This window comes from Triturus cristatus, chromosome 6 (genome assembly GCF_964204655.1).
Source record: "Triturus cristatus chromosome 6, aTriCri1.1, whole genome shotgun sequence".
Lineage (NCBI taxonomy): Eukaryota > Metazoa > Chordata > Amphibia > Caudata > Salamandridae > Triturus > Triturus cristatus.
This window is the reverse complement of record NC_140589.1, coordinates 1,526,270,444-1,526,293,390: the sequence shown is the minus strand read 5'-3', so window position 1 is coordinate 1,526,293,390 and position 22,947 is coordinate 1,526,270,444. Positions and strand designations below refer to the sequence as shown.

The window sequence follows — 22,947 nt, the reverse complement described above, 5'->3', positions numbered from 1 at the left end:
GTGAAACATGAGCTAAAAGTTAGTTTGGTGGTTGTGTGGGGAGACGGAATTAGGAGCATGAGTTAATGGGAACTGCTCCAGTCCAAGACTTTGGATTAACAAGCTAATGCTAGCTTCACTAACTGCAGTCCTGCTGTACTGTATATTAAGTTGTAATTAGATATGTGGGTAACTTCATTATAATAGTTGTGTGGGTGTGGCCTTTCTTAATGTGTTCTTCATGTAGATTGTGTGCCGGAAGTGTCTTACAATGTACTAAACGTGGAGTAGAGTACATGTGTGACGATCAACATTTAAAAAAAGTTTTATTAAATAATATTGTGCGTGTTTAATGTAGAAAAAAGTTTGTGTGTCTACTTACTGATTAACTTATTTTGCAGGTCTCAACCCTTTCAAGGTGGAGCAACGAACCTGGATACCATCAGACATGAAACAGAAAAGCTGGTTACGAAGGAATTGGTTCCTAGTGGCAGGGGCATCGTTTTTAGGTATCCATTTCGGGACATACCTCATACAGAAATTTGCCAAGAGATCTGCCAGGTCTAGCTCAGAATTAAAGCAGCAAAAAGATGATCAATAAAGCTGTCCAATGACTTTTCTGTAGTTATTTTTTTTCCTTCACAACTTATTGTGCTTGTGTTGCTCTTTTTTCGTAATTACGCGTTTTAAGGCGTAATTTCCTACATGTAATGTATTAATTTGTCCTTGCAAACACTTGTTTACTGTACAGGTATGCTAACAATTCATTAAGCCATTTTATTAAATAATACGAAATTTAGAAAACTCAGTACCCTGCCTATTCTGGAAGCAAAAGAGGCAGGTGAAGCTACGATGTCACGTCTGGAATTAAAAAAGCCTTCATTATGTTCAAGCGGGCCTTTAAACGCTGAGATACTCGGTAAATCTCTCTCGGTGCTAAGCGAAATCATGATTTCGTCTTATGGCCCATCCGGCAGGCTCAAGCATGTCCATAACGGTAGGGGTGGTTATGTTCTGACAACATCCCAATCGTCAGCTTTACTCAAAAGCATTTCGGTTACCCATCCAGTGCTAAAGGTGTTGATGGCAGCAGTTACCAATCATACGTCCATCTTTAGTGATTGCGGTTTGTTTGCAGCCATTATGTGCTGTGCCTTAGTTAGACATTTTCAAAGAATAAACGTAGCTCCCAGAAGTGTAGTCAACATAACAAGGCATCTTTTAAACAGCTGCATAGACTACCTCAATTCCAAGGAATGTGTCTGTAAATTAACAGTTGAGTTTGATAGCAGCAAGGCACTGATGTGTCTAGCACGGACAGCATTAACCAGTAAACCTGCTTGCATGCTTACCATAAATGAAGCGGAATATGTCAGCTCGTTGATTGTTAGGGCCTTTCTGCTTACAGTCCCAAATGAACTAGGAACTCATGTTTTAGGAAAGGGAGTAATAGTGCCAGTCGAAGGTCAAAGAGTTATGGAGTCTGTAGTGCTTCCTGGGCTACTGATAGAAATGCCAGGGTTTAAATTGCATAGACTCTTCTCCGAAAACAAGTTTTCTGCAAACTGCGTTAAAACTGCCCTCTTTAGTATCTCCCTGTCGGGCGACCTTTGCAATAATGGCGAGGCCACACTGTTCGTTCAGTCGGATGTGTCTCCTGAAGAAGCAGTTCTGGAGCAGTTGCTGTGTCTTGCAAAACAGATGATTAATGACCAAGTAGACCTTGTTTTGTGTCAGAAAGTTATCCACCCATCGTTGAAGCAATACCTCCATGAAAACCATGTGATGGCTGTGGAGAGACTTGGAGCAGCCCAAATGGAACCATTGACACAAATGACAGGTAACTTTTCCCCCCATAATTTGTCTTTTAAATTGTGCTTTCTAGTTTCTAGACATAAAACACTGTAGAAAATTGGAAATACAGTTCATACCTGTGGCACCTGTTTGGAAGTGGAAATCTTACCCCCACGTCCCCACCCCACATCCCACCTCATTGTGTGTGTTCGCATTGGCAAGGCCACTGGAATTGGGTCATTTTCTGTTTAATTATGGATGTGCTTCATTGTCTACACAATCAATCATCTGCTACTTATTTTGCAGATTTAACCAAAATTAATTCTAGCTCCAACAGATCAAAAGTTAACAAACAAAAAGCGTCACACGCGGTTCCACACAATTAAAGATTCTTTCCAAAGGTGCACTGGTCACCTTCCATTTGCTGATTGCTTCATTGATGTGTAAACGGGTACTAATAAGGTGCAACTTTGCCCAGACAGTATTACTATTTGTTGAATTGACAAAATGTCAAATATTACTGATAGATTGTGCTTTATAATGCTGCAGAACTTGCTTTTTATTGCCACATTATTTAGTCAACCCTACTATGCAATTTTGCACACACTGCTGCATAATTCCAGTGGCCTTACTCATAAGCAACATTAATATGAATGCATCATGATGAATTAGTTGCAGTGTTTCATAGGAAGAGGCACAGTAGTAGTTATGCTCCATAATCTTTCTCTGTATTTTTTATTTTCCTATTATGCTGTTGAACCTCATTATGAATTTGATCATCATTTCCTGTGTGCACCTCTTTCGTTTGAAGATTGTGTTTTAGTGTTGCCAAGGACATGGAACTGACAAGAGGGTTTAATCTTTATATTGGTAACTGATATGTTTGATGTTTTTGTTCAGCTACCGCTTTCTTATTTGAAAATAAATCGTCTTGACACTTTTTCAGTTTTATGCTCTGGATTTTGATAACTTATGTTTTCCAGTTTTTGTAGAACCGTACCTGGTGAAAATCGCCTAATGGTTGTGGACATATGGAGTATTTTTTTAAGCTTGCTTAAAAAAAGAATGATTTTCCAGGTACTACATCTTACATTGAAGCACTAGACAGACTCCTGTTTATCCGTCATACTTCAGAGCATGTTCATCAGCCCTACTGCTAACATGGACTTCAATATGAGTAGCAGGAAATGTTTTTGTACCACTCTAGGCGACCATCAGGCGATAGAGGGCAGCAACTGTGAGCTAACTGTGCGCTTCAGGAGGGAAACTTCGTGCAATATCGAAGTAATGACTCCCCACACCCCCACCCTCACTGTTACCTAAAATTCTTTAAAAAACGAGTCAAATTGATATTTGATTCTTCCTATTGTGATAAGTGACTGTGCCCAGAGATTAAAATCGTCTCCTTCAATCGTACAATTAACTAGGCCCAAGAAATGCCATGTTGAACACCTCTCACAGGTGGTCTGTTTGTCCATTGAAAGCAAGCAATCGAGTGTGTACCACAGCCTCAAATGCACAAAGGCAATACTTTCTTTTGCAAAAGAACCTACATAAAAGTAATTCAGACCCATCTTGGACAGAAGAAGAGCCAACAAGAAGTTGAAAAATATAAGCATGTTGACTGCATCAAACTTTTGTGGTACTCCCAACACGTGAATAGGATGTGTATCACAGAACTTGCAAAACCATTTTTTGCGGGCCGAGCAGATGTGAAAATGGACCAGTCTAAGTGAGAGTAATCAAATACACTGGGAGGCGTGGACAGATGTAGCCCAAAAATTTGGGGGAGGAAGAAGGTTTGAGCAATGAAGAGCCAGTGCTGATGAAGGACCAAAATAATGGATGCAAGTAGTAGGCAGAAGAAAGGAGTCTAGAACACTGTGAACGCTGATGGAAAGAAGAGTTGGGTGCGTGCCACAAAAGAGGGCTGAAGAGGCAATAAGTAGGTAGACAGGGAGGGCAGGACTTCTCCGTTACAAAATGAGAGCTACAATAAGAATTGCAATAAGAAAGTGCTAGGCATACTTCTAGCATTGAATAAACACAATTGCGAGGCGTAGTGTAACACTCTGCTTCTGATTTTTTTGTTGGAAGCCAGAATTTGAGTGTTGTAGCCTCTGCGGAATCTCTTGTGTTTGACAGCTTGAACAGAACCCAGATAGTCTCCTTACATGCATTCGTCGGAATCATGGAGGTGGCACCCTGTACCCTGTTTGCACACTTATCGACTGTCTCTGTAGAAGAGTTCACCAAGCTTGGAAGCTCAAGGCAGCCGTCGGTTGCAAGCAAGCTGGAAGACCCTGGTATGTGGTGCTGTGGGTGGCATTTTATTGGCAGGAAATAAAAAGGCTGAGAGCAGAGTTGCTATGAATGCTGGTCAATGGCTGACATTGAGCGCCCTACAATATATAGCATCCTTGTTCGTTCACCAGCACACTTTGTTGAATAGAGATTGATGAGTTGTATCAGTTTCTTTGAATTGTGGCATACCACTGTCCACACATTACAGGTCTTGAGTATACGTTAGTTACTGGCTTAAATGCTCCACCCTGCAGCAGGCTTTCTTGAGGCCTAGCACCACTCAAAGCCCATCCGAGCTTCAGAGATTTTCATTAAACTACTCTATAGCCTGAGAGTCTGAGGTGTACAAGCAGTTTCATTATTTTATTTCCACTGAGAATGTAAATGCTTGTTCACACTTAAATATTAATATACCGCTAATCTCCAATGCATTTCGGACTGGAGTAAAGTCGAACAAACCGTGACTACATAAAGAACACTGGCCCAAAGTTTCCTAATAAACACATTACCCGGGATGGGCAGCTAACTGAAAAATTCTGCTTTTGGACCATGGAAAATTGATAAAGCAGTCAGGCTTGTCATTTATGATATACTTTTTCCCCCCAATAAATAAGGCAGTGAGGCTGCTTCGCTTTTCAAATGTTATGCCCAAACCAATAATGTTTACAGCTGTAATAAACCGAGTGCTCGATAGAGCAATTGTATAGAACCAAAAAACAGCTGGTTTTCTGCAATTGTCAGAAAGCATAATCCCTTGGTCTTACACTAGTTAGTGAGGTCTGGCAGATAGCACATTGACATTCAGAGGCAACTTGTAGCTGTGAGAATAATCACTGGATGTAAGCCAACTCCATTAGCAGCTTTGTCCACGTACTGCCAAAACTGGGCAATGAGACGACTCAAAAATGCAAAACAAAAATATACTATTTAATATATTATGTTGACCTTGGATAGCTACATCACCAGAGCAGTAATTGACTGTGCGGAGAATCTTAGAATGAATTGTTGAATGCAGCGTCAGTCAGATAGGTATCAAAAAGGGGGCTTACTAATGTGTTTTCAGAAATTCAGCGAATGCTTAACACACGTTACTAACAAATGGCATTGCGAGACTAGATTTAATAATGCTGGGTTGATTCGATAAAAATTTCACAGAAAACAGTAACTATTTTGTGACCAGTAGAACACCATAAGCATAGTGCAGTTAGGCTGTAAACAATGTTTCATTTTGCGGCACCGACAGCGGAAGGGGCATCTCCCATCCCTAGGGCCAGCACCGGCCCTTTAAACCCACAGGCCGCGCCCCCACAAGCTAGGGTTTCTTAAGCCCATCTGCGTGTGATGTCCTAGCTAGGAAACCCAAGCCTAGCCTCAGGATCCCTTTTCACTGAGTGAAGGACTGCAGGAAAGGAAGCAGCAGACACACATCACCCGGAGGCCGGGAGGAGGAGGGCGCATTTCAACAAATAGCAACTCTTGGGTAACTCAAACGTGTGATTTTCCTCTTTTCACAGCAGACTTGGCCAGGGTGCACTAAAGGCAGCAGCTCCAGACACGTCATGAGCTAAGAATGCGCCCTTGTCTATCTTGTGTTCTAAATCTGGATGCACTTCTCTCTGGAGGACTGTTTGCAGCTTGTATGCCGGTGGGGCCACGAGAAGAATTCCAACTGCGCAAATTACTACATAGAAATAAACCTGTTAAACACAAAAAGCGGAAGCTACATTTCCACTATTTTTGCACGTTTACTGTCCTTTGCCTTGCGCTTTCCTTCTACTCATCTCCAAGGGTTGCCATCTTTGTGGGAAGTAAAAGTCAATGGTGCTAAACACTCTATTACATGAACAAAAGATAAAGGCACGCACGGAAGCTCAAGTGCACAGGTTATGGACTGCTGCTTTAATAACTGTTTTCAACAACAGTGGTCCCCAGAAAGTGAAATGGAAACCAAAGGAATGAATATAGACTCAATCGTAGCTATATTTAGTGGACTTGTCCAGCCGGACAGAGGTCTGATATTTACTTGTAGGTTTAGGATATAATCATACAAAACAACACATAAAATGGGACACAATCCTGTGTCCTACTTAGCCAGTAGTGTACATAAACAAGGGAAAAAACGAACAACAGGGGGCTCAGGCAAAGCTTTTCCGGTTTTTACACAAGGAGGATATACAGTGTTACAAGAACAAAGCACTACAAAACACCTTTACAGTGGAATGAACGAAAGGTTTTTCGCGTATCAGGTGTTTTAGGGTGTCGACGGCGTTTCGATCCGTTTGAAGGATGAGCGGATCATCATCAGGACTTAAGTAACATACCTGTTAAATACAGCCTCATTAGCCGCAATTCCAGAATGGGGGAACTAGGGAGAGAAGACCAGGGCTGCTATAATGGCAGCTCCAGATATGATGAATTTCAGCTTGGATACGGGGGGAGTCGCCTTCCCCGGAAGAATCCTGCTTTTCAGCAACTTCCCTGCAACATACTGGCAACTGAGCCGTTAGAGTACGCGAAAAACTGGCACTAGGCGTGCCATCAGTTTATCGCGATAGGTCTGGAACTTTGGCTTTCCCCCGGTCAAGTGTGACCAGATGTCCCAAGTTGGCGCTTTGTGTTTTTAGGAGCTATATGGTACGTAATCTTTAAAAATTCATTTCTTCGGTTCCCTACATTGGAGTTTTGTCGTTATGGTATCATTTTAATCATAAAAATATTTACCATTTTTATAAATTGGTTTGGGATTTTTGGTGTGTAGTGTCTTACTTATTTAATCAATTGGTCTTTTTAAATGCTTTATACGCCTGTCTCCTAAGTTGAGCCTGCCTGCTCGCAGCCAGCTACCAAGGGTTGAGCAAGGGAATAATTTATTGAGACCTTGCCTGGGCCTTATATTGTGATTGTGATCTTATTACATGTGGTGTACCTACTTCTAAAACACATTCCAACAGTATGTATTTCTTTTAATATTTACTTGAATTGTTTTTGGGTGCTATTGAGGCCCACCACTCAAGAGTTAAACATGAACATCTAGCCAGAGGGAACTCCTCCAGATGGACCTCCACACACTCCTCAATGGAAATATCTTTAATAATGTAATGCGATCTTTTGAAAAGCTATTCATATATTTATCCAGAAACTAACTTCTTGTTTGTTATTGCAATGTTGTTCACAAAGCAAACCATATATCCAATTTAATTTTCAATGCTTATTTTATCAACCAATTGCCACTTGATGCATTTCGTGCCAGATCGGCTCTTCATTAGAAATGAGGACATAAATTCGACTAACCTGTTCAAAACAAAGTAACCCATTATTGCTCATCTACCTTTCCTTGTCCATGTAACCTAGGAAAGGTTGGAATGGATACCAGAAACGACAACACAAAGGGAACTGAGCATACAAATATTCGGGCAAAAGGTCCAAATTATTGAGGCAGTCCACATTAACACTGTTAAACACAATTTGCATAAACTTGCATTGTGTTTCCAGATTATAAAAAAAAAAAAAAAAAAGGGGGGAAATGTTCTGTTAAGGATATTGCTTATAGAGTTATGCATTGATTAAATACTTTGAAAGGTTTAAACAAGCAACATAACTTTGGTTGCTTTCTGTAGAATTAAAACTACATGTGGTAGAAACAGAAAGATTGCATGGTCAGGTAATGAGAAGAGATGGGACCATGTGACTGGGTGGATAGCACATATGTGGTAGTGTGGGATACAAAACATAAAAATATGGGCTGGAATGCTGAACAGCATTGTTTAAAAAAAATCTCGGTTTGGAATGGCAGTACTATGGGGTGTTTGAGCAGGCTGATAGAAAGTGAGAAGGAAGATTAGATAAGTAACAATGTATTTCTTTATAACCAAATGTAATTGTTTTTTTAATATACATCGCAACACACACAGTGCAATCGCAATAAAGAGATTTCTCCAGTCGACATACATCATAGTTCGTTACATTCATCATGCTAAGCCATTATATTCCTACCATTTGCCCCATATTTTACGAGGTTTATGGGGACAACCTCTTGCCACGTATATAGGCTCTTCTTGCTTTGGTTACCATTCCATGGCCAAATGCCACTCTGCAAGTGGAGGGGAAGTCGCAGAGTTCCAGTGCCTTGCAATACCTTTTGGCAAGCATGGTGCCAGTCCCAACTAAAGTACGTTCTTCCAGGCTTCCAACCAGGTCCTCCAGGATACCCAACAGCTCAATTTGGGGTTTAGGCATCACCAGCCTCTTAAGTATCCCTGATAAAGTAATACAAAATACCAACCAGTATTTGGCAGTCACAAGACGTCGTTGCAGGTAGCTTCTTTGCTCGCCACAACCTCCTTGGCATGTATGTAGGCAGTATGTAAATATGTAAGCTGTCTGATCTGTGAATAAATTACATATTTTAAACAACAAGGGAACCCAAAGGTAATGGACCAGGGACCTTGGGAGTTAATTATTCTAGACAACAATGGTCCCTAGAAGGAAGAATTTTTGAGAGCGAAATGAATATAGACTCAGTCGTTACTATATTGGCTTGGCTTGCCCAGCCGGGCAGAGGTCTAATATTGACTTTTAAACAATTTTTAAAACAATTAGTACAAACAATACATAAAGTGGGACACAAGCCTGTGTCCTACTTAGCCATGAGGTACAAGAGAGAGCGGTGAACAACAGGAGGCTCAGGCAATGCTAATTGGTTTGTTACACATGAGTATACACAGAATTGTGAGGAACAAATCGCAAAAAACACCTTTACAAAGAAATAAATAGCAGTTTTTCGTACAAGGTGTATCAAGGTGTCGATGGTGTTTCGAACAGTGGAGAGAATGAGCGGTTCATCATCAGGAAATAAGGTACATGCCTGTTAGGTAGAGCCTATTAGCCTGAAGGGAAAGTGTGGAAGGAAAATACAACAAGGAGGCAATTAGGGTATATATGCTTAGATGTCAAGAAGTTAAAAGACAACGCGGTTTTAAACTCAGGAAGGTGTGGATTGAAGAACGGCGAGTGGTAGTGAGTTGCGTAGTTAAGGAGCGGTACTGGAAGTGATAGGGTACATGGTATAGTGGATTAGGGATATGCGTGTGACCTATCAAGGTGGCTAATTAGGCCAAAAGCGTACAGTGCAGATGCGAGCAATAACGGCAAATAGGAACTATGCTGGGGAAGATGTAAATAGGATTAGTTAGATGCTACGAACACGTAGAATGAGCATATTTAAGGTTAAGGTGTCAGCGGAGAATAACTTGTGTGCGCATTACAAAGTAGGGACGCAATAAGAATAAAAGGAAGTGAGCCGCTAGAAAGTTAGAAAGGACATGCCAATTATAAATATACGAATCGTGATAATTTGTGTTGAGCCCGCATGAGTCGTGCCCACAACCGGCAGAAACCTTAGACGTGGATCTAGTCAGAAGGTATCACGAAGATCTTATAATTGTGGGTCAATTTGTTCTAATACATGATAGTTAAACATAAAAACATAGAAATCGGTTTAAAAAACATACAGTTGATGGAGTGAAACTATAATATAGGCAGCACGAGCGATTTCTAAAAACAGGAAGGTCTTGTCATAGGACCCCAATTTACTGGCAATTTGAAGCGGGAATTACGAACCACATCATAATGCATTACATGAATGAAAAATTCAGAATTATGCAACCCATGGAAGCGTAATTAGTAGAGGGAGGTTTGTGGGTGGGCGGTGGTAAGAAATCTTGTGCCAGAGTTATGACTTGTGCGGGCAAATTACTTACCTAAACGGGTTTGGGTTAGGGAACAGAAGGTGCTTCTGGAGCGCTACTGAATTGGCGGCGATTGGGGGTGAGAGCGCTGCTACAATGGCGGCGTCTAGGAGTGAAAATAATTGGTTAGACCCATGCGGTGTCGTGGGTAGGGCCGAAGTAAGCCAAGGTAGGCACTCACCAGTAGAATTCTTCGGGAATACCCGGTAAAGGATAGGTACAATTATGTATCTTGGACGGCTCGATCGCCTGGAAGAAGGGGGGAAAAGGTTAAGGTACTGGCAAGGAGTGGAAGCGCGCGTGTTATCCCGTTGGAGTCTAGGACTTTCCGATTAGAAGCTGTGGCTCGATGGCGGAATCAGTTGGACGTGTATACGTACCGAGTCATGCATTCAATGTTGAGTTATATGGAGACGGGGCAGGAGTGTTGATTGGATGTTATGGGTCAGGTGGGATGTGGGGGAAATAGAGGAAGGGCTAAGGTAAGGGGATTGATGGAAATGGAGGATGGACTGAAGGTGGCATGGAGGTGGTGACTTCTTGGAATGGGCTGTGGGTGGCTAGTAAACAATAACAGAGATGGGAAATTCAATATATTTTACAGAAAACATTTTTCAGAACCCAATTTTAGGAGTTTATAATAGAGACATTTTTAAATCAATGATGTCCAGTCCTCAAGGCGATTCAGTCCAGTGTTGAGGCTGTCAATTCTAAGTATCCATTTCAATTCTTCTTTGTTCAGAAGTTTGGCAATGTCCCCCCCCCCCTCTAAAGGGTAGTTTGACCACTGTGATAATAGTCCAGCGAATGTCATTTTCTGAGTGTCCATTTAGTTCAAATTGTTCTACCAAAGGTGCGTTGGCTGTTTTTCACCTGATTCTGCTCCGATGTTGAGAGATACGTAGACGGATTTTTTGAGTAGTCTGTCCGATGTATATTTTGTCACAAGGGCAAAGAATTGCGTACACCACATTGCAAGTATTACAATTTGTAAACATACTCAATTCACTTTTTATATCTTTAAATACAAATTCTTTGCCTTCTATGGTGAAATCACAAACCACACAGTTACCACATTTGGAGTGTCCTTTAAGCGGTGCAAAGGCCCATAGATCATTAAGGGTATTGGAGCTTTTTTGTTGCTGGGTAGTGCTGCGCGAACAAGGTGGTCTTTGATGTTCTTGCTTTTCGTAAAAGCAAACATTGGGTGTTGTAAATTTAGTGTGCCGGCATTTAGGACAGACCAGTTGCGTAATATGGTTTTGCGTATTGCATTTGAGACTGGAGAGAAGGTGGTTACGCATACCAAGCGTTCTGAGTTGGATTTAGTTTTGGGCTCTAATAGGACCTCTCGGGGACAATACCATGCTCTTTTCATTGCATTTTTGACCAATCTACGTGGGTATCCTCTACTGGCTAGTTTAGCACAGACTGTTTTTGCTTCATGGAAATAGTCAGTTTTAAGGGAACAGTTTCTCCTAAGGTGTTGCGTTTTGTGGGTTTTCGGAATAACCCAGTGATAAGAAAGCCATCATTGGGTTTAAAGTTGAGGTCAAGGAAGGAAATAGAGTTCCTATCATGAGTTAAGGTGAATTTCAGGCCCCCACAGTTGTTATTGAGCCAGTGGAGAAATGAAGTAAGTGTGGTCTCACTCTCCTGCCATATCATAAAAATGTAATCTATGTAGCGTTTCCATTCTCCTATGCATGAGCTGAATGGGTTTGTTCCTAGAGGATATGGTTGGTTTCTAATGAGTCCATATAAAGAATGGCCAGATTAGGGGCAAAAATAGCCCCATTGATGTGCCTTTCACTTGTTGGTAGAATTGGTCTTCAAATAAAAATAAATTTTTTGTTAGGCAGACCTCTAGGAGCTGAAGTATAAAAACAGTGGTGACTGTGTGCGGTCGAGGTCTTTTGTTGAGGATGGACTCCATGACTAGAAGGGAGTCCAGTCCCTCTGTGGTATATTGGTGTACAGGGACTCGACGTCCAATGTACACAAAATTTCACAGGAAGGATCAAAAGGATAGTTCTCTATGAAATTAATCATTGACATACTGTCCCTGATAAAACATTGTGTGAGTGGGACAAAGTCCTTGATTAAGTACTTGACATACTGTCCTAAAGGTTCCAAAATGGACCCGCAACCAGAGACAATTGGTCGGCCGGGAGGGTTAACCAGTTGTTTATGTACCTTAGGTAAGGTATAGATGACAGGTGTGCGAGGGGATTTGGTGTTAAGGAATTGGTACTCGTGTTTGCTAAGAAAACCCTGTTGTAGACCATCATCGGTAATTTGTTTTATTTGGGTTTGTATCTCTTTCGTTGGGTTTGTAGGGAGCCTACAGTAGTAATCTGTGTTGGAAAGTTGACGGTTAAGCTCCTTTTTGTATTGATTGGTTGTCTGAAGCACAATGCCACCACCCTTGTCAGCAGGTTTAATAACTAGGCTACTATTTTCACGTAGGGTTGATATGGCTGTTTTTTCACCCATAGAGATATTATATGGGATACAGTGGTGTGTATCCACTAACCACGATACTTGTTTGAAGACCAATTTCTCAAATGTGATGATTTCACTCGGGATCATGTTGGCAAAAGGTGAAAAGGTTGAAGGAGGTCTGAATGGTGTGTTAGATGTTTTAGTAGTGAATACATTACAAGCTTACTTGAAGCCATATAAGCCTTCCATCTGGAGAGCTGATGATCAAGGATTTATAAATCCAGACTATTCCCCTCCCCTTCCCTTCCCTGGGGACCCATAAGGATCTTGGTTTCCAGAGTGCTTCATTCGGGTATGTCAGAGGAAGGGCTCTTCTGTTTTGCAAGTGATGCATTTACGAGTGTTTATAGAAGTGGAATTTGTGTAATTCGAACTCAGTGTGGAGGTCCTCAAAAAACTTCATATGATTGTCCTGGCAGACCTCCTCGCATTTTGAAATACCATTTAGGTCCTAAATGCCAAATCCCTCAAGCTGTGTGCATTTTTCAAGCCAGCGTTCCTGCCGCAGGGGTTTCTCCAATGTGATCCTTTGGTCCCACCCAGACTATCCCAAGTCTGATCTCACAGCAAAAAGCACCACTCTGGTAACCCCAAAGAGGAACTGGGAATTGGGGAACCCAAAGAGTAGCCCCAGGATATCGTGGCCCACCATTTTGCTGACTTTTTGCAGAACGTGTTCACTGTCACACTGCAATCAGAAATATTTCCAACCTCCTGGAAAAAAGTGATCGTAATTTCTCTTCTTAAAAAAAGCTAACGCGGACCCCGAAGATATAAAAAAACGTTTGCCCCATATCCCTGCTACCAGCTCCTGCTAAGATACTTGAAATATTAATGAAGCAGCAATTAGTTAAATTCATTGAAACCCATGACATCCTTGACCCGTCGCTAAATGATTTCAGGAGTGGCCCAGTACAGAATCTGCTCTCATTATGGCTGCAGATAGTATCCAGCGCCAGGTTGATCAGGGTGGGGCTGCCATTCTGGTAATACTTTATTTATCTGCAGCATTTTGACACCATTGTGCCTGTACAAATGGCCGATCGTCTACAGCAAGTCGGTATCTGTGGAACTTCCCGAAGCTTCTCTGCTCTTTCTGAACTAATAGAATACAATTGTCAACTGCAGGGTTTCTGAGCGGAAGCCTTAAGCCTCCCTTAGACCGTGTCTTTTTAATGTATATGTTTCCCTATTGGCAGAACTGGTGCATTCCTTTGGGTTCCATGTGCTAGCGTGTGCCCATCATACCCAGATCATCATGTCCATCTCCAATGACCTGACATCAATGGCAGAGAAGTTCAATCAATGCATGATCAGCATCAGCAGGTGGATGAAAGACAGTGCCCTAAAACTAAATGCAGGAAAAAACAAGGTTCTGGTGTTTGGCACTCAGGAGATATTCTGGTCCAACATCTGGTGAACCCCTTCCCACGATGGTCAAGTCAGCTAAAAACTTGGGTGTCATCTTTGACAACACCTTGAGCTTTGACACTCGGGTCATCCGCACCTCTTCTTCATTATCAGGACCCTGAGGAAGATTTTTCCTTACATTCCCCTGAAACTGCACCAGTCAATCATCATCACATTGGACTAATCCAATACTTTATATATCAACATTAATGCTTCTTGCCTCAATAAGCTTCAAATCCAGAATGTGGTGGCCTGTCTTGTCCTTAATATTCCTAGACGCCTCGGTCAGGGACAGGATTCGTTCTCTTCACTGACTCCCTGTCAAAAAGAGGATTACTTTTAAGGCTTTCTTTATGGTTTTCTTAGTCCTGCATCAGAAAGGACCCACTCAACTTAACTCACTCTTTTGCTGGGACACTCCTAGCAGGCTCCTCAGATCCTACTTCCATAAGACGGCAATAATTCCCAGATTTCGGAAGCCCAGATGTGGCGGTCTCTCCATTTCGGTGGCTGCTGTCGGTGTGGAATACCTTACCCGCTCACATCTCTAGACTTGACTCATTTTTCTTTTTTTCTTTTTAAAGCATCTGAAAACGTGGCTTTTCTCCTGTCAGACCCCCTAGTCATCTTCCGAACTACAGACTGGTAATACACTGCCTCCCAGCGCGCTTTGACACCTTTGGTTATAATGCGCTGTGTAAATTCATTTTTCATTCATCAGAGCCACCTCAGCTCGAGAGCCGGTGTCATGCCATCTTTCATTCAACCAGCTCATCCCCGATAAGAAAGACGGCCTCACACCCAAATGCATCGCATAGCCCTAGACAATTGCCCTCTCCCTGCTCACCATTCCCTCTGGACCTTGTGGAGTCAATATTGGGCTCCCTTGTATCACTGAAATCTCCACCTATAATAGTGATACCCTGTGACAGTCTGAGAATAAGCACCTTGAGCACCTAGGGAGTAGATTTAGCTAATTCCAGAGGGGTGTAGGCACATGTTGGGTAATGTCAAACCCTCCAAGACAGCCTTCATTTGCAATATATCTCCCAAGTGGGTCACGGGTGGTTTAAGAGATGGTGACGGAAAGGATCGCTACCTCTCTAGACCCTCTAATGCACCCCATCAAAGCCAAATCTAGCTAGGAACGAGCATCTGGTGCCCAGTAGATGGGTGTCTTGTAGCATCTGCTCTGCTTGTGCATGATGTTTCTCAAACCTGAGGACACCCTGGCCCCCTTTTTAATGCGGTTATTTAGCCTGTTTCTATTCCAGGTCATATTTCTAAATTCATACATGACTGTGTAAGATGTGCATTGGCGAGTCTGCGGAGGCTACAAGTGTCAGGACTGTTATTGCTGGATGGTGTTGAAAGGTCCTGCACATAACACATATAAGTGATGCATGCCATCTTTAAGAAGGCACTGTAATTAACCAGAGGGCACTGTAAGTAAACTTAAACTATGTGAAGAACTGGCAATCGATTGATTGAACCTAACACCCTCCCCCTGCACCCCCCAACTGCCACCCTTAAAGCATCTGTTGCCCCATCATTGACTTTGGACAGTGAAGGGGGGATTTGAACCACACAAAACAATATTTGTGGCCCATGCAAATGTATGATGTATGGCAGTGGTTCTTAACCTTTTGACTTCTTTGGACCTCCATTTAATCATTACTGCAATTTCAATCATTTAAACTGCTAAACAATACACAAAATAAGGAAACTCATTTATCAAACAAACGCACAATTTAATTCACAAATATAAAAAATATATATTTTCATTTGTATGGGACGATTGGAGCTTTTCCAAATTCCATTGAGTCCACCCATTATTCATACTATATTCTCTTTGATACACTTGCTCTGTTTCCATGAATTATCCTGAAGATACTAATTTAATTTTTAGCATCCAATTTCAAATTCTTTCACTTTTACAGAAAATTTTACAATGTTCAATTTTAAATTGTGCTACTTTATTTATATACACTTTATTTACTTATATAAGCGGTGGCGGATCCCCTGAGCAGGTGTTGCGGACACCCCAAACCACAAGTTAAGAAGCACTGATGTGTGGGATACAGCAATGCTGGCATCAGGGGCATAACACAGGCCCCCGCAGCCCCTGCAGTGCGGGGGGCCCCCAGGGGCCCCCTCAGCACCGCACTCTGGCCGGAGAGCTCCTGATTGAGCTCGGAGGGGGCCCCTCCACGTACCTTGCAGGGAGGCCCCCTCAGGTTTCGTTACGCCAGTGGCTGGCATGGCAGAATAGTGAGGCCTTAGTAACCAGCCACCAGGTAGTCTGTGAGGCGTTCCTCCCTGCTACTCCTGGGCTCAGGAACCTTGGTGATCTTCGTGTAGGACTTAGTCTTTGCCTCCAGGGCGGTTGCCTTCTGGTTCTGAGGAGCCTGGTGTTCTGGGACAGAGAGTCAGTGGGTAGTGCTCTGTCTAAATAGTCTAGACTCCCAGGTCAGTAAAGAACCTGCAGTTCTAGGTTTGTAGCCCCAGCAAGCTTTTAGTCACGGGAAGGGGGTTCGCAGGATGATCTGGCTCCAGTCCAGTGGGCTTTTCATCTTGTGCAAAAGGCCCAAATTGGCAATGAAAAAGCAGTTTGGATTCCCTTCAAAGGTCTGCTGCGGGGCAGGAAAGTCCAGGGGACAGGTGGACCTCAGGCCGTCTGCAGCTCTGTCTCCTGGCTGATCGCAGGCATGTGTAACTGGGACTGTTCTCTGAGCCTCCGAGGGACATAAGATCTGTGTTTGATTCCAGTCCAGCAACAAGGTGTCAGAGTAGCAGAGAAAGGTCAAGCCACTCTGCTCTACCTCCTTCCATGCACTCCAGGGTTGTCACTACATGTATATTCCCAGTGGCCCTTAATGTCTGCACAGTGAGCTACGTGCTCCTCATATAAATGGTGATCCAACCTGGGTGGTATAGTGTCAGCGTTCACAGTGAGGTCCGCATGAGTGGCCCCAGCTCTCAACCAAGGGTGTTGCCCCCTCGGGGATGTGATGGAGCCCAGGACGGTTCTCTGTGGTGTAAGGCACAATCCTTATTTCTTGTGGTGGGGGGGGAGGCCCTCACCTGTAATCCTTCGTCCCCAAGAGACCCAAGTTCAGTCTAGGCCTTCTCCTGACTTGCACCCCAGGACCTCAAAATTAGTCTCCACTTCCCCACTTATCATTGGGTGTACCTGGTATTGGCCAAGTGGAGAGGAGCATTCAGTGGCCAGCAGGGGAGCGTTTCCCTGATGCGCTCCTCTGCTGTATCGCGGCCTTGTGCTCTGTTACTTTACAAGGCCCTGGGGTAAGGGTGGTCCAGAACCCCTTTGCAGCTGCAACTCGATCCCCATCCGAGGCTGACTCAGGCAGGCATTCCAGGGGCACAGAGTGTCTCAGGGACCCGAGTTGGGCCACGACACACAGGCACCAGCCCCTGCTCTAAGGCATTTGAGTGCGAGCTGCAGGCTGGGGACATCATCCCTAAACTCTGCAAACAGACGAGGCAGGCACATGATAGTCTTCTCCGGGAGAGACTCCACCCCTAGTGTTAAAAATGTTATGTTATGTTAATAACCGGATAAAAAAGCGCTCAACAGAGCCAATGCTTTAGATTGTATCCCACATTCCTTTAAACGGTCCATCAGAATACCATGATGGACCGTGTCAAAGGCGGCGGACAGATCCAACAGGATCAGGGCTGCCGTCCCACCCCAATCCACTGCCTCTCTAATGGGGCTTCTGGTTGGCAAAGGTATGTACCTAGGCCAGGCATAACCCACCACTCTAGGCAGGGTAAGCTAGATACACAACAGGATAGCCTGCACTCACCCTCTGGTAGCTTGGCACAGAGCAGACAAGCTTATCTCCAAAGGCAATGTGTACAGTATTTGTGCAACACACACACACAGTAACACAATGAAAGCACCACAAAAAGACTCCACAACAGTTTAGAAAAAATTGGGAATATTTATCTGAATAAAATAAGACCAAAACGACAAAAAATCCAATAAGTAGTTAATGAGATATTAATTTGTTAGGGAATAAATGCAAAAGCAGTACTTTTTTCGAATGCAGTAAAAGATAGGTCTCGCAATGTACCTGCATTCAGCGGTATAATTGTGGTCACGCTTGACTGCGGGGAATGGCACCACCCCAATCAGGGGACCCCCATGGAGGTGACCACCTGAACAGTGAAACAAAATAATGCTCTGAGCCCCGCTGCTTAAGACGTGAGTCTCAGGGATCACTCAGGAAAGGTACTCGCTGTTTAATGCCGCCCGCAAGGCAGCACAGGTCGGCTATGTGGGTTCTCCTCCCTGGTCCGGCTACACCACAGTACCTTGTGTGGGTCCGTTTAGGGCGCCGGCTAGCTCCAGTGCCAATGTAGGAGCCGGGTCGCAGGGGTGTTGGCAGTCCTCCAAAGGGGTTCACCAAAAAGGTGAACCTGCAGAAAGCCTTAAGGGACTGGGTAGAAACGAGGGGTCCAGGGGATCATGACGTGGATAGAGAGCAGGAAATTCCAGAGGAGGTTGGGGAGCTGACTCTAGATGCCAATGTAAATTTAGGACTGCTTGTGGAAGCAGCCGACAACCCGCCAGCAGTAGTGGTTTTTACCTGGAAGAAAAGGGAGCAGTGTCTCATCAAAGAACCTGTCCCCAGAGGAGCTGCAGAACTGAAAACAGAAGAGGAAATTGGAGCTTGCCAAGTTAGAGAAGGAGCAAGCCCTAGAACAAAATAAGCTGGAGCAGGCTTTTGAGGAGAAAAGGCTGCAATGGAGGAGAGGAGGATGACCCATGAGCTCAGCCTGAGAGAGCTAGACACAGGAGCCCTACAAGTGGGGTCCAGCAACAGCAGTAATGTTAGTCCAGAGTTCATATCCCAAAAGATGTGGTGCCCAGCTATGGGGGGATGACCTAGATAAATGGTTGACAGCCTGTGAAGTGACTTTAAAAGTGCACAGGGTCCGAGAGGAGCTCTCAGGGTGCAGGGGTAGTCTTTGGCAGTACATGCCCACAGTGGGGAGGTATACACTCCTTACATTCGCGGCGGGGGACCAGATCAACTACAATGCCTTGAAGGCCATTTTACTCAAAAAGTTTGGTTTCACACCTGAGAAGTACAGGTGGTTCAGGGCTAGTCAGAAACTCGCCACAAAAACATGGGTAGATTTTCTGGATTATCCTGGTAAGGCAATGAAGAGCTGGGTGAAGGGCAGCAAAGTTGATGATTATGAAAGGTTGTATAATTTTTCTTTGAGGGAGCACATCCTTGATAGTTGTGTCCAAGAAGGTATCTGGGGGTGGCTCCCAAAAGGGTGGTCAGGGTCCCCAACAGAAGAAAGGGGGAGATAAAAAGGAGTTCTTTAAAGGCCCCCAAAACAATTCACAAATGAAAGAGTCTGGGTCCCAGCTCCAATCTGGCCACCAGAAATCAACCTACCGTGACAAAGGTCAGCAGTCCAAACCTCCCAAGTGTTATGAGTATGGACACTACAAAGGGAATCCCAAGTGTTCACAAAAAGCTCACCCACCCACTGGAGGCAAGAACCCAGGGGTGGCTAGCATAGTGCTAGGGTAGAAGTTTATCCCAGTTAACGGAGCGGGGACTTGACGGGGCTTACTTTAGTTTAGCTGGGAATCTGGTTGGCTCCACAGCAGATAGTTCTACCTGCATCTGTAATAGATCTAAATTATCTGGGGCCATTCGAGCTTCCAGAAGGTTATCATAGATAACTTGAACTTTATTCTGAAAAAATGTTGCTAGTTTATTGCACATAGTTTGGTTCGGATGGAAGATACTGCCTACCTGTGATTTAGAGAGCAGATTTACCGTTTTAAAGAGCTCCCTAGAATAATTGCCAGCTTCCTCAATTTTAGTGGTGTAAAACAGCTTTTTTGCCGCAATAATTGCCTCTTTAAATTGTTGGAGAGCAAGATTATAGTTAATTTTCATAGCATTATCATAGTCTTGCCTCCACTGACGCTCCGCAGTTCGGCATTTAACCTTTAAACTCTTCAATTGTGGATTATACCAAGGGGACGATGGCTTAAGTCTCCTAACTGTTGACCATTTTTCTGGAGCTACCTGGTCAGCCGCTGTCCGGAGCCAATTCTTAAACTCAGAGGCTGCCTTATTGTTATTTTTAGCCAGCGACAGGGAACCTTGCCCGAGAGCTGCTAACATATCGTCGGCGTTGACTTTGTTCCAACGTCTGGACTTTACCTTAGTTGGTTTTACTTGAATTTCTGAGTTAGCAGCGGGACCCTGATCTTAAAGTGGACCGCATGGTGGTCTGTCCATGGAAGAGGTGCAACTCTTGACACGAGTGTCTCAGAATTATTCGAAAAGATACCATCCAGAGTGTGAGCAGCCTGGTGAGTGGGCTCTAGACCAACTGGGTAAAACCAAAGTTTGCCAGGTTATCTAATAGTCTTCTTGTATCTGGATTATCAGCAAGTTCCAGGTAAAAGTTAAAATCCCTGAGAATCAGCTTTAATTGTAGCAGCTGAGGAGATTCGGAGAACAGTTGATAGTGGGGGTAATGCAGTTCTTGTGTTGCTTGACTTGTCGGCAGCCTTCGACACTGTGAACCACACGGTGTTGGTGCAGCGGCTGCGGGATGTAGGGATTGGGGGTTCGGCTCTGTCCCTCCTATCTTCATTCTTGGACGGGAGAGTACAGAGCCTGTACTGGGAGGGCCTGCAGTCAGATAGCTTTTATCTGCCCTGTGGGGTTTCCCAGGGTTCAGAATTATCACCAACGATATTTAATATCTACATGCTGCCCCTGGCCAGTCTCATTAGGAAGCATGGTTTTGCTTTCGTGTCATATGCAGATGACTCCCAGCTCATAATCTCAATGGCTAAACAACCGGAAGACACAGCCATTAGGTTTCACTCCTGTTTGGAAGAGATTATGACCTGGATGAATCATAGCTTCCTAAAAATTAATACGGATAAGACGGAGGTTATTGAATTTGGCCAGGGGCAACCCCAGTGGGATGATTCTTGGTGGCCATTGACAGCTGGTGAATGCCCCAGTCCTGCTCCTAAGGTTAGAAATCTGGGAGTTATTTTCGACCGTCAACTAACCTTCTCCGCCCAGGTAAACAGCCTCGCCTCCTCCTGCTTCTTTTTAATTAAAACCTTGAAGAAGATTTTTCCCTTTATCAGGAAGGAATTACAGAAGTCAGTGGTAGTGGCTCTTCTGTTGTCTAAATTAGACTATGGTAATGGCCTGCTATTGGGGATTAACAAATCCCAAATGAGCAGGTTACAATCACTACAAAATGCTGCTGCCAGACTACTCCTAAACATACCAAGAGGTCAACCAACCTCTGCTGGAATTCGAGCCTTACATTGGCTTCCCATCCAGCTGCGAGTTGATTTTAAGGCCTTGTGCTTGGTCCACAAGGCATTTTACGGTGGAGGAGCAAAGGCTATTAAAAAAATGTTCAGACCCTATACTCCAGCTCGATCATTAAGATCCGGCACATTGGGTCTTCTCCACATTGATAGGATTAGGAAGGTGAGATGGGGTGGGAGATCTTTTTCCCATTGCGCAGCAAAGCTGTGGAATACATTGCCAACAGCCATGCATTTTCAATCAAACAGACTAGTATTTAGGAAAGAATTGAAGACCTGGCTATTTGCTATAACATAGGCGTATGACACAGGCTCGTACTCGCCCTACGCCACGGCATTCGAGCGCTCTAAAAACACGTATCCTATCCTATCCTAGTGTCACTGGGTGACAGTGAGATAGTTCCTAAGATCCATGTGCCATCAGATACTACGAAGTATAGGCAATGGGTCACCATCAACAGCCAAGGGGGGGAGGCCATGAGGGACACAGGTGCCAGCATGTCTATGGTAAGGAGTCAGCTCATGTTCCAAGAGCAGGTGATTCTTAATGCCTTCCACCAAGTTGTCGTGGCTGACAACAGGGAGGGTCACTATCCTGTGACCCTTGTTCCATTTGAGTGAGGGGGGAGCAGACCTCCTAAAAGTTGCTGTGACCCCTGCCATGCCTGTGGGCTGTTAGTTGGGTAATTACCTTGAGCACACTATATGGAAAGTGGAGCTCGAGGCTTATGTGGAGATGTTTGGGTTAGCAGAGTGGATCTGTGCAGCAGCAAGATCCATGACTGCCCGGGAGGAGAGTCAACAAGCATTGGCATAGCCAATAGGTCTCACCTTTGGGACCTTATAAGTGTTTAGCTATGCAACAGTTGCATAACTAAATACTTATAAGGTCCCAAAAGCGAGACCTATTGGCTATGCAAAGCGGCCGCGAAAGTGAAAGCGATCACCATCAAACATCAAAGCGGCCGCGAAAGTGAAAGTAATCGCGGTAAAGCCCGCGCACATGCACTGTAGCTCTAGGCTGGCCTGGTAGCACTTTTTGGAGCCCTCTCAATAAGTCTCGCCAGACCAGCGCATGCGCTGGGTCAGGCGAGACCTAATAAGGGCTGGAGCCTGGAATAATGGCCCCGCCTGCTGCTAAATAGGGGAAGACAGCGTGGGAAACCAGTCCCTGAATGTACCCCAAGTGAGATGGATGGGGCCCCTGTGGTAGCCGCCCGGAGTTCACTGAGAAGGACATTGTGCTCCTTGGTGACCTGCCTATACCTGCTGATTGGCATGCTGAAGAAGGGCCCACCAGGGAGGAGTTCTGTAGAGCACAGAGGGACGGCATGAGGTGCCAGGCCGAAGCCCAAGCCCAAGCAGCAGGTGATGTCTCTGGGTGCTATTACATTTCCTGGGATGACAGCCTCCTTTACAGTGAGCCTAAGGTTCCTGTACATTGGACAACAAGGGCCCTGGTGGTCCCCCAATGCTTCAGGGCCTTTCTACTGGAGCTGGCTCACAAAACACCCCTGGGAGGACACTTGGGCCAAGACGAGACGTTTGCAAGGCTAACCAGCTATTTCATTTGGCCCAAGATCAGTCCATCCTCAGATATTTACTGTATAACCTGTGTGACCTACCAGGATAGTGGGTAGACATATAAAAAGCTCCCCTGGAACCACTACCTGTCTTTAGCACCCCTAGGAAAGGGTGGGTATTAACATTGTTGGGCCTATGGATCCCCAGATTTCTTCTGGTCATAGGTTTATCCTGGTTCAGGTGATCATGCTACCCGGTACTCCGAGGCAATCACTCTGAGGACCACCACTGCACCTGTGGTGGCAAGGGCCCTGATGG

General features: G+C 44.3%; 3 protein-coding genes across 6 annotated transcripts in view; all 3 read left to right on the top strand.

Moving 5' to 3' along the window:
- The window catches only part of LOC146821632 (uncharacterized), a 76,726-nt gene extending 76,132 nt beyond the window's left edge, over window positions 1–594 (top strand). For all 3 annotated transcript variants that reach the window (XM_085612684.1, XM_085612683.1, XM_085612682.1), the window contains one exon: window positions 381–594. In XM_085612684.1, coding sequence (XP_085468810.1) covers window positions 428–580 — 153 coding nt within the window. In that variant the 5' untranslated portion in view covers window positions 381–427 and the 3' untranslated portion in view covers window positions 581–594. The remainder of the gene's footprint in view (window positions 1–380) is intronic.
- The window catches only part of LOC146821633 (uncharacterized), a 76,726-nt gene extending 76,132 nt beyond the window's left edge, over window positions 1–594 (top strand). For both annotated transcript variants that reach the window (XM_085612685.1, XM_085612686.1), the window contains one exon: window positions 381–594. The gene's annotated coding sequence lies outside the window, so the exon portion shown is untranslated. The remainder of the gene's footprint in view (window positions 1–380) is intronic.
- Window positions 595–745: 151 nt separating this feature from the next.
- Window positions 746–22,947, top strand: part of MKKS (MKKS centrosomal shuttling protein) — a 91,766-nt gene continuing 69,564 nt past the window's right edge. Inside the window, exon 1 of the mRNA XM_085612681.1 lies at window positions 746–1,819. Coding sequence (XP_085468807.1) covers window positions 832–1,819 — 988 coding nt within the window. The 5' untranslated portion in view covers window positions 746–831. The remainder of the gene's footprint in view (window positions 1,820–22,947) is intronic.